Source organism: Mercenaria mercenaria, chromosome 7, assembly GCF_021730395.1.
Source record: "Mercenaria mercenaria strain notata chromosome 7, MADL_Memer_1, whole genome shotgun sequence".
NCBI lineage: Eukaryota > Metazoa > Mollusca > Bivalvia > Venerida > Veneridae > Mercenaria > Mercenaria mercenaria.
This window is the reverse complement of record NC_069367.1, coordinates 77,508,537-77,520,999: the sequence shown is the minus strand read 5'-3', so window position 1 is coordinate 77,520,999 and position 12,463 is coordinate 77,508,537. Positions and strand designations below refer to the sequence as shown.

General features: G+C 36.4%; 2 protein-coding genes across 2 annotated transcripts in view; one reads left to right on the top strand and one right to left on the bottom strand.

The window, feature by feature from the left end:
- Positions 1 to 4,450, top strand: part of LOC123555219 (uncharacterized) — a 34,108-nt gene extending 29,658 nt beyond the window's left edge. The window contains exon 7 of the mRNA XM_053547287.1: positions 3,447 to 4,450. Coding sequence (XP_053403262.1) covers positions 3,447 to 4,450 — 1,004 coding nt within the window. The remainder of the gene's footprint in view (positions 1 to 3,446) is intronic.
- A 72-nt stretch (positions 4,451 to 4,522) lies between these two features.
- LOC128558350 (toll-like receptor 3) lies at positions 4,523 to 11,724 on the bottom strand. Its single transcript, XM_053547286.1, has 3 exons — positions 11,581 to 11,724; positions 5,426 to 5,956; positions 4,523 to 4,694 (listed from the first exon to the last, which is right to left on the bottom strand). The coding sequence occupies exons 1-3, from the start codon at positions 11,583 to 11,585 to the stop codon at positions 4,523 to 4,525; spliced, it is 708 nt and encodes a 235-aa protein (XP_053403261.1). The 5' UTR covers positions 11,586 to 11,724.
- Positions 11,725 to 12,463: the final 739 nt, after the last annotated feature.

Here is a 12,463-nt window from a genome sequence, read left to right as displayed (position 1 = left end):
ATGTGTACCACAGTAAGACGACGTGTCGCGCGCAAGACCCAGGTCCATAGCTCAAAGGTCAAGGTCACACTTAGACGTTAAAGGTCATTTTTCATGATAGTGCATTCGTGTCTGGTCCATATCTTTGTCATCCATGGATGGATTTTCAAATAACTTGGCATGAATGTGTACCACCGTAAGACGACGTGTCGCGTGCAAGACCCAGGTCCGTAGCTCAAAGGTCAAGGTCACACTTAGACGTTAAAGGTCATATTTCATGATAGTGCATTGATGGGCGTGTCCGGTCCATATTTTTGTCATTCATGCATGGATTTTTAGCTCACCTGTCACAAAGTGACAAGGTGAGCTTTTGTGATCGCGCGGTGTCCGTCGTCCGTCCGTCCGTCCGTGCGTCCGTCCGTAAACTTTTGCTTGTGACCACTCTAGAGGTCACATTTTTCATGGGATCTTTATGAAAGTTGGTCAGAATGTTCATCTTGATGATATCTAGGTCAAGTTCGAAACTGGGTCACGTGCCTTCAAAAACTAGGTCAGTAGGTCTAAAAATAGAAAAACCTTGTGACCTCTCTAGAGGCCATATATTTCACAAGATCTTCATGAAAATTGGTCAGATTGTTCACCTTGATGATATCTAGGTCAAGTTCGAAACTGGGTCACGTGCCTTCAAAAACTAGGTCAGTAGGTCTAAAAATAGAAAACCTTGTGACCTCTCTAGAGCCCATATATTTCACAAGATCTTCATGAAAATTAGTCAGAACGTTCACCTTGATGATATCTAGGTCAAGTTCGAAACTGGGTCATGTGCCCTCAAAAACTAGGTCAGTAGGTCAAATAATAGAAAAACCTTGTGACCTCTCTAAAGGCCATATTTTTCATGGGATCTGTATGAAAGTTGGTCTGAATGTTCATCTTGATGATATCTAGGTCAAGTTCGAAACTGGGTCACGTGCGGTCAAAAACTAGGTCAGTAGGTCTAAAAATAGAAAAAACCTTGTGACCTCTCTAGAGGCCATATATTTCATGAGATCTTCATGAAAATTGGTCAGAATGTTCACCTTGATGATATCTAGGTCAAGTTCGAAACTGGGTCACGTGCCTTCAAAAACTAGGTCAGTAGGTCAGATAATAGAGAAACCTTGTGACCTCTCTAGAGGCCATATTTTTTACGGGATCTGTATGAAAGTTGGTCTGAGTGTTCATCTTGATGATATCTAGGTCAAGTTCGAAAGTGGGTCACGTGCCTTCAAAAACTAGGTCAGTAGGTCAAATAATAGAAAAACCTTGTGACCTCTCTAAAGGCCATATTTTTCATGGGATCTGTATGAAAATTGGTCTGAATGTTCATCTTGATGATATCTAGGTTAAGTTCGAAACAGGGTCATGTGCGGTCAAAAACTAGGTCAGTAGGTCTAAAAATAGAAAAACCTTGTGACCTCTCTAGAGGCCATACTTGTGAATGGATCTCCATTAATATTGGTCAGAATGTTCACCTTGATGATATCTAGGTCAAATTTGAAACTGGGTCACGTGCCTTAAAAAACTAGGTCAGTAGGTCAAATAATAAAAAAACCTTGTGACCTCTCTAGAGGCCATACTTTTTATGGGATCTGTATGAAAGTTGGTCTGAATGTTCATCTTGATGATATCTAGGTCAAGTTCGAAACTGGGTCAACTTCGGTCAAAAACTAGGTCAGTAGGTCTAAAATTATTAAAATCTTTTGACTTCTCTAGAGACCATATTTTTCAATGGATCTTCATGAAAATTGATCTGAATGTTCACCTTGATGATATCTAGGTCAGTTTCGAAACTGGGTCACGTGCGGTCAAAAACTAGGCCAGTAGGTATAAAAATAGAAAAAACCTTGTGACCTCTCTAGAGGCCATATTTTTCATGAGATCTTCATGAAAATTAGTGAGAATGTTCACCTTGATGATATCTAGGTAAAGTTCAAAACAGGGTCATGTACCTTCGAAAACTAGGTCAGTAGGTCAGATAATAGAAAAACCTTGTGACCTCTCTAGAGACCATATTTTTCAATGGATCTTCATGAAAATTGGTCAGAATTTTTATCTTGATAATATCTAGGTCAAGTTCAAAACTGAGTCACATGAGCTCAAAAACTAGGTCACTATGTCAAATAATAGAAAAAACGTCGTCATACTCAAAACTGGGTCATGTGGGAAGAGGTGAGCGATTCAGGACCATCATGGTCCTCTTGTTAAATTATTGGGCATGAATGTGTACCACAGTAAGACGATGTGTCGTGCGCATGACCCAGGTCCGTAGGTCAAAGGTCCTAAACTCTAACATCGGCCATAACTATTCATTCAAAGTGCCATCGGGGGCATGTGTCATCCTATGGAGACAGCTCTTGTTCTTCTTATTTCTGTAATTACAAGATGGATTTTATTCAAACTTAAAATAGTTATTCCTCATCATCACCCACATCATTTGACATAAGTGTCATAACTCTGGCACCAATATTTCATGATTTTATCCCCCCTTTTCACTTAGATTTTCAGGTTAAAGATTTGATGCACTTTCACTCTGTCTCTATTATTATTGAATTGATTTGATTCAAACTTAAAATAATTGTTCAACATCATTACCCACATCATATGACACAAGGTGCATACCCCTTGCACAAATTTTTCAAGAATTATTCCCACTTTTTACTTAGAATTTCAGGTTAAAGTTTTGATGCACTTACACTCTGTCATTGTTATTACTGAATGGATTTGATTCAGACTTAAAAATAATTGTTGAACATCATCGCCCACTTCATATGACACAAGGTGCATAACTCTGGCATTAATTTTATATGATTTATGCCCCCCTTTTACTTAGAATTTAAGGTTAATTTTGATGCATTTTCACTATACTGTGAAATCATTTTTATTCACGTAGGACAAATTTTTGCGTATTTTGTGCTAGGACTGATGCGCGAATTTAAGACCGTGCTATTATTATTTTTTAATTATATCTTTTCATTACTAAAATTGAAAATGTGCAAATTAAAGCCCGCGCAAAACAGTCCTTTTTCACGTTTGCGCGAAATTTCATGTCAGCGAATTTAAATGATTTCACAGTATCTCCATATTATGAAATGCATTTGATTCAAACTTGAAGTAATTGTTCCACATCATCACCCACATTATAGGACACAAGATGCATACCTCTTGCACCAATATTTTATGAATAATGCCCCCTTTTTGCTTAGAATTATACTTGTATAGTGTTTTGATACACTTTATCTTTACCTCTCTTGTTACTTGATATTTCTGACACAAACTCAAGCTGTTGTTCAATATTTTCATCCACCATTGGAGTCCATAAACACTCCAGTGACAGCTCCTGTTTTCTCAGTTGTCCCTAGTTTCACTCTCCAGCATCGAAATAGTTGAGTGCGCTGTCTCCTGCGACAGCTCTTGTTTATCTTTTTAAGTGACAGGGCAGACTGATGCAAAAGAAATGGACTGTGGCTTTGATGGATTAACACAGCTTAAGACGTTAGTAATATCTGGAGATGTGATGCATCCAGCTGTTACTTTTAGAGACGGTCTCCGCTGGACTGATAATGAAAACAGAATATTCAGGGAGATACTGGATGAGTACATTGATTCTAATTGTACAGCACCTTTGAGTGCTTTGAAGAAAGTTAATAAAGAACTTAAAGGAACGAGGACATTACAGAAAATTAGACTAAAGTTTAACAATGCCAGAAAATCACGACAGAGAGATAAAGACGCCAGAGGTAAAAGTGACAGTGAAAAACAAGAAACGAGTCAAACTTCTGTGAGAAAGATGGTAGGCAAAAGGCATCTTAAAAATCTTGGGTATGAAATAAAGCGGAACATGGAATATAAAAGTGATCAAAGCTCATACGAGCAAAATGACATTGAGGATATGGTTGGAGAGGATGAGACAGTCAAGAAGAGAGTAAGAAAAAGGTGTAGAAGGAAGAAATGGACACATTTCAAAATAAAAAGTAAAAAAGCGAAATCATGTACAGTGACAAAGACTGATTTAGAAAAACAGACATGTGAATCACTTACATGTCATGTAGTAGCCAGTGACAACATGGAAGGTGAAGTGAGACTTCAACATGATAAAACTCTGAGAAATGATAGTAACAGTTATGACGGTATTGCAGATTTACCTTCCCTAAGCGATAGTGAAGGATTGACTTTGGGAGATGACAGAACACCATTAATTGAACCAGTTAGTTTTGGAGAATCTCAATTGCTAAATAATTCAGTAATGGGAAACTTTGAAAATAATGATATTAATGAGGTGGCATCCCAGGATATGCAAGAGAAGCTGTTAAATGACAATGCAAATGAAGATGTAAAAATGCCTTACAACAAAGAAGTGAAGGAAAAGTGCAGGCAAGAACAGACAGTTCAACATGATGTGAATGATTATAATGAAGGTATTGTTCAACTTTAACCTAGCTGTGACAAGAGCTGTTGCTCAATGTTGTGCATGTTAATGGTATGCAGGAAGATAATATCTCAGTTATTACTCATCGAAATTAAAAGAAATTCCATGCATGTCTTCCCCATGATAATGCATATTGAAAGACTTAGGCTTCACAAACCTTTCTGTCAATTTGGTTAAATTATGCCCATTTATATATGCCCGTGAAACAACACCTAGCGTGAGAAACTCCTTGCAGGCTGGGGAAGGCATCCTTTTTAAGTTTTCAACTATAGTACTAAAGCAATTCTTATCCAATGTGCACCAAACTTGGTCACAATGTTTATGGAATAATGTCTTTATCATGTACCATGACCAACCAAATTTTCCTTGTGGATTTGGAATTATATGGCCCTTCAATCACTCTAAATTGTAAAAATTTAGTTTGTGCTCTTTAACTTGAGCATTTTTTCCCAGTGTTAACATCTCACCCAATTTTGATAACCATCAGCTATTGTCAGTAGCTCTGCAGTTATGGGCCTTGAATTACTCAAAATTGCAAAAACTGACTGTGTCCTCCCTCTAAATTGAGTAGTTTATTGGTCAAAATATTTATGGGCAGCATATCTCCACCAAGTTCAATAACCAGCTGGATCCTCCAAGTATTTCTGTAGTTATTAGGGATGGGAACGAATACTGAAATCAATATTCGAATATTCGGTTTGCCATATTTGAACATATTCCAATATTCCACTTGTTTTATTGGATTTTTTAAATTCTTAATATTTTAAAGGATGTACGAGTGGTGTTTTTTTTTTTTTTTTCAGGATATCCACCATTTTGAAAAATGTTTCTCCGAATAGTGTTTTCTAACAAAAGTTGCCAATTAAGTTTGGTTTTGAAATTTTCCTGACTGTTACATGTAACAACGAGTTATAATTGAAATAAACGTTTTTAAGATAGCACATTATATTATCTAGAAAACATTTATAAAGCAAAAAGAACAAAAAAATATCAAAATTCAATTCCAATTTTCGTAAATATTGCAATGACTGTGGATATGTTTCCACCCTGCTGTATTTTGTAATGTTTTGTTTAAGGTCGAGATACTTTAGTGACTCCAAATGCCTAAAGGCGTATTCGTGGACCGCATGGTAGTGTATTTTATCTAAACTTAAATCGAGCATTTCAAGGTTTGACAAACCGACGAAATCTCGATCTCTAAGTTCGTCAATGCGGTTTCTTGCCAATGATAATTTTCGAAGAGAAGTGTACTTTCCCCAAGGCGATCCAGCTAAAGAAGTTAAAATATTCCCAACCATGTTCAAACATGTAATATTGTTCGGCAAACGGTCTGGTACTTTTGTTAGACCCCGATAACTGTAGTCGGCATACAATTCTGTAGAGCCAACGGTCAACAGCTCACAATTGTCAGATGTCCTTGTCACTTTTCTTCTGTCATTATTATCATTGTGAATAGTCATGTAGCCAAATGTCACACTTCCGTAGGCGAACAAGATCACAAACCAGCAAATCCTGAAAGGAAGAGCAAACAGTTGTATGAGAACTGAGATGCAAAAGGGACTGCCTCAAAGATCGCAAACGAATAGTCGTGTTTCATAAAAAGCAGTCTATTTAAAGCAAATCTCTTAAATAGTGTATTATGGCTGTGTATATATTTAAGACCTGAATGATATTTGTTATATATTTAGACGTATAAAAATCGAAAAAAGTGAAAAACAACAGGTCGCACATCACGACATAAATGAAAACGTTGCTTTGGTCGAGCCTGTTCATGGATGGTAGTGGAAATGCAAACGACTGTCCACGTCTTCTGGCTCCTAGTTGTGCAGAACTCAACATTTATACATGTTACAACACCAGACTACAATTTAGAGACACCCGCACATGCATTCATACGGTGGTACATATCTGACGTCATGGAGCCTGCATATCACAGAAACTGCCAAAAGACAAAATAAAAAACAGGCACCATATTTAAAGGGTGACTGAAAAATACCCAAAGCTATGAAAGCGGGTGTGTTGGGCCATATAAAGAACCTTACAATCTGATATATTCAAACTGAAAAATTAATCAGTACAGTAACACAACATAAATTTCGTGCAGAATCATCTGAAGAGATCGAAATATAACAGCTGTGACGGAATATACGGGAATACTTTTTACGACCGCCTTACAACACGAACAACGCTGCTGTGATTATGAAATATGAAAGGTGGAAAACAACATGTAGCCCAACATGACATAAATGGAAATCTTGCAGGCTCGCGGTAATTGAGCCTGTTCATGAACGGTAGTGGAAAATCAAACTACCGTCCATTCCCGCTATCAAAACTTAACATCTACACATGTTTCAAGTACCAAAAACCAAATGAATTGCACTTGTAAAGTTATTCAGTCACGCTCTTTTCAGTAAAGTTTTAAAAACAAAGACAAACAACTATCTTTACAATAGAAACATGGTGTAGTATATTAGTCTTCACCTAATATATGCCAAATATATAGTGCTTGTATTTTGCCATTCAGAGTATAGTGAAAGTATATGGGAAAACAATTGGTTGTCTCCATGTATAAACACGCCATTTAACGTTACATTTAACTCCCATTTAACTCTTTTATCTTAGAAAAAAAGGCATAAGGCTGAAACTTGACAATACAAATTGTTAATATCGTGTTGGTACAGATCTTTTTAGCATATACATATGTCTTTATTTAGATTGCTGACTTGGAATTGATATAAGTGCATATTTCTGAATGACGTCATTGACTTGTTAACGTCAGAGTTTCATGTTCGGTTTATACAGCTCTCAACATTTGGTATTGCTACTTTGATCACATGTTCAAAGAAATGCATCTTTATTCTCAGACAGCTAGTTAAAAGACACTTACGTTTAGAATAATATTGATATCTATCAACAAGTACCCAGTCACCGTCGGTTTTACTAGTGATATTGAATTTCCATCATATATTGTGTTTTTCAGTCGTAGATACAGAGGTCTGTTGATAAAAACTAGTTCGAGATATTCTTCCAGTGATAGCATTTTTTCTAACGTTGCTGGAAGTGACGTACATAATAATTTGAGAACAATGACGTGGCTTACGTAACTAACATTTTGTGAGCATGATAAATAAAGTATTTTACAGTACGATGAGTTATAAACACTTTATTTAGATATTTTGTATTTACTTCCTGCTAAACCGGATGCTAATTTATTGTCAGTTTAAATTAAGACACTTACTTTGACTTTGTCATATCAGAACAATTGATGTGAAACATGGTCAAATCAATGTTTCCTGACATTTTCTTTACTCAGAATATAAAGAAAATTCTTCAACTGCCCATTACAATCTTCAGTTGTCGCTTTTACTATTAATAAATTTATTTTAAAATGTGCCGAAAACGGAAGATTTTGCAATAAATTCTTAACAAACAAACGACGTAAAGGATGTTGATACGTGACGTCGCCACGTACTACATGATGTTTACTATATGCGTTTGTATGCTTGTGAGTCTATAACGGTGCCCTACTGTTTTCTTATGTGTTGCTTGCTCGTTTTTCTATTTTATTCAGTTGATCGTAGTTGTTCGTCTTTGTTCAACTTTCCCCTTTGGATTCCCCCACCCCCCACACCCCCAGCCCGGCCCCATTTCGCCCCTTATCATTTCCTTCCCTCCATCAATATTTAGCATAAATTCATATGTACTTGTTGGATGTTTTAAGCAACCCGTCTGAAATATTTTTCCATTACAGATTCTTTTTGTTGTGGGCCTACTATGTAAATGCGTGGCTCTGGGGCTGTGTTTTTGGTGTTCTGTGCTTCCGAGAAATCTACCCTTACCTATTATCTTTAGTATGTTAGATAATGGAACGGTCCGTTATTAAGGTAATGTTTTCAATTCAATATGATTCAATACTAGACCCAGCAGCCTATGTGACAGGCCACAACGCAACCACTACACCGTTCTGATTAGATAAAACTAGTACGACAAAGTAAAGCAAATCATGCTGATTCCCCTAATGTACAGACAAGTCTATAACTTTCCAACATCAAAATCAAACTTCCAGTATGATTAATTTATGAATTTGTATTTGTATAAAAAATACCGTACAATATTGAACAATACGTGGCTTGTAACAATGGTAAGTTTAAGCGTGTAACAATGAGTCTTCATTGAGTTAAACAGCTTTCACCGGAAGAGTTTCGCTATTGTTTTTTAAGTTTTAAGTTCAAACTTGAGTAGTTCATGTCGATATTTTCCACAGGGAACTTATTCCGCTACATTTGTAGTATAAAAGTAGCTAAAAGCTATGTAAGCCCTGGGCCCAGTTGTTCGAGACTTTAACAGGCGATTAAGCTAATGGTCGATTAACTTTTAGAGTTACATTTCGACATTTTAGAAGTTTTATTAAAACATATTATAATTTAAGGATCATCAACACTGAAACGTCTTTACAGTAAAATTAAAACATCATACTAGTGATTCACATCTTGCCTCATATTTGGAATCAAAATTTAACAGGCGGTTAGTTTAACAGCCGATTAAAGTTTCGAACAACTGGGCCCACTTGACTTACGCACTTCCAGCTTCCAACTCCAAACTTTTGCACTTCTGGTTTCTAACTTCCTGACTTCTGACTTCCAACTTTCTTACTTCTTACTTCTTAGTATAGAAAAAAGTAGCATGGACACCGGACGTAAGGAAGTTATAAGTCAGAAAGGCAGAAGTTTGAAGTCAGAAGTGTAGAAGTTGAAAGTCAGATGTTGGAAGTCAGTTCAAAGTTGAAAGTAAGACATGAAGTTAGAACTTAGAAGTTGGAAGCCAAAAGAGTGGAAATTGGGCGTCAGAAGTTGGAAGTAAAAGTGCAGAAGTTGGAAGTCAAAAGTCAATAAGTTAAAAGTAAGAAGTGCGGAAACTGTAAGTAAGAAATGAGAAGTTCGCAAGTTATAAGAAAGAAGAGAAGAAATTGGAGTCAGTAGTCAGAAGCGAGGTAGTTAGAACTTAGAAGTGAGGAAGTTGCATAAAGAAGTTTGAAGCTCTTTCCTCAGACAGCTTTCTTGAAGGTTCCTGCACTTTATCACCAAAAATAAAAAAGATACTTTACAAAAACCCCCATTTTGTTTTATACTGAGTGCAGAACCGCTTAAAGAATTAGCACCTTTTGACGTCCAATCAAAATTTATTGCGACTATTTGGAGCAATATGTTTGATATCAAAATAATGATAAAGCTGTTTCGGATATTTTCTAATGTTTAATTTTGAAATCATTTGTGCGTGAAAACGGAGTAAAAAAAATGGGTTTATCATGGTTTCCAGTCAGCAATAAATTTGATATGAAATATGAGGTCAATAATGATTAAAATTCCTTCCCTTAATAACTGTCGGTCCTAAAACATTTAGTCTGTGTAATGTCGGATCTTTTTCTATCTCAAGTATATAGGTGTGATTTGACGGCACAAACAGGAATTTCGAAGTACCACGTTCTATCGGGTGGATTTCAATACGTCTTTTGAAGTTTAAACGAAACAGCATGTTGTTTTGGTGAAATATTTCTAAATACACAAAATGTATTAGAAAAATTCGCATCATTTCCGAAAATGATAACGAAAAAAATTTGGAGAGCTGTTTGGTTTATACCTGACGCTCAATGTTAATATGTCTGCGTGTCTTAATCGTTTTCAATAGATAATGAAAAATACAATAAAATCAGTTTTTATTTTCAAGTATATATAGATCTTATGTGACGTTCTTAAAATATCTGTTTCACAACGTAAGCCAAAAACTGGAGTTATGTACAATAAGTGTTGGGTTTTAAAATGGTTCAGTGTACATCTGCAATGACACTGCAACTTGTGTATATTTTAATTCACACTTTATACAACTTTATTAATTATTCAGTTAATATCTTTACACTTCTAATATGTTTTTACATGAGTTGTTTTCAGACTTAATTACATTTCCAACAGAACTTTTTTCGGCGATATGTGATTTTTTCTGTGTCGATCCGCCGTAAAATCCAACTCACTTACTTACGCAACTTATTCCCATATTACCAGGTAGTGAAATCTAAGAAACTAAAACACCACAAAGATTTATTTAGCGGGGTTTAATCCGCTATAGACGTTTTAAAATTGAAGATACTTTTGTATATGATAGTGTTTAGGTTACGATAGAAGTGTATGTGATTACATAAACTGTCTTACACCACTAAACTTGATACAGTATCATATCTGATAAACCTTTTAAGTATTAGTTAAGTTTCTGAATCATGAAATCATCAACATCTGAAATCTTGTGTCCATTCATTGTAATAGTAGTTTATAACTTAAGACGATATAAATCAGAAATGTTTGTTTGTTTGTTTGTTTTGGGTTTAACGCCGTTTTTCAACAGTATTTCAGTTATGTAACGGCGGGCAGTTAACCTAACCAGTGTTCCTGGATTCTGTACCAGTATAAACCTGTTCTCCGCAAGTAACTGCCAACTTCCCCACATGAATCAGAGGTGGAGGACTAATGATTTCAGACACAATGTCGTTTATCAAATAGTCACGGAGAACACACGCCCCGCCCGAGGATCGAACTCGCGACCCCGCGATCCGTAGACCGACGCTCTACCTACTGAGCTAAGCGGGCGGGTAAATCAGAAATGATATCCGCATTTGAGCAGTTTGTTTTGAATGATGAATATATATAGTGAAATACAAATGTCCGTGCGCAGTAGCTATTCTCATTCGGACAATATTTACTAACCTGGACGCCTGGATATGTTACCAAAATCTGCATCAGACAGACCCAAAATCCATCTACATGTCAAATTATCTTGTCCGTATGATAAACTTTCAAATAAATCTGGTAAAATAGATATGCGTATGCAAAAGAAAAGCCGACACAGCCTCGTTACCACCTAAATAGTTACCCTCGAGCTAGATATTTCCATCAGCACCTTCAAGGAAGGAAAGGCTGTTATATTCCCAATCCTCAGGACAGCGCAGATAAGAAACCTCGCTAATGCTTAGTTGTCAATTGGGTTGGAAAGGCTGTTACATTCCCGATCCTGGACAAGGATAAATTGAGAAACTGTTTATGACAAAGGTAATAACATATTAAACAATTTATATTTTAAACAATTCCTACCTCATTTTAGATATCCAGTTTTATCAGTTGAGAACGGTAAATATCCAATTTAGTTTTATCGACTGGGAACTGTGCAATCTACCTGTTGATAACGAAAACACTTACTGATTTTCACTTCCTTGTTGGATTATTTTAGCTGATAATCAAGTTTTAACATTACTGTTCTGATAAGGATAAGTTATTGCAATCATATCACAAAGCAAACGGTATTTATTTAAAACTAACTGGATATCGTTCTGCAGAGTTTATGACATTGTATACAACTTCCGCCCAACAGGTCATTTTTGAATCCTACTTTGTTAAACCTATCAGAACCTCTAAACAAGCCCGCCCGCTTAGCTCAGTAGGTAAAAGCGTTGGTCTACGGATCGCGGGGTCGTGAGTTCGTCCCTCGGCCGGGGCGTATGCTCTCCGTGACTATTTGATAAACGACATTGTATCTGAAATCATTAGTCCTCCACCTCTGATTCATGTGGGGAAGTTGGCAGTTACTTGCGGAGAACAGGTTTGTACTGGTACAGAATCCAGGAACACTGGTTAGGTTAACTGCCCGCCGTTACATGACTGAAATACTGTTGAAAAATGGCGTTAAACCCAAATCAAACAAACAAACAAACAAAAGAACCTCTAAACAAAATCAGGTCTGTTTTATTTTCTTGGTTGCGTTCTATGCTTCTAAAGGACATTTAAAATAAAATTTAAAGACTGAAAATATGAAAAACCAGCGTATTAGAGCTATGTTGTGTTAGTGTACTGATTAATTTTTCAGCTTGAACATTTCGGCTTGGGAGGTTCCAATACTCACGCTCTAATAGCTTTGGGTATTGTTTAATCGCACCTGCTTTTTAGCTCACCTGAGCACAAAGTGCTCAGGGTGAGATAT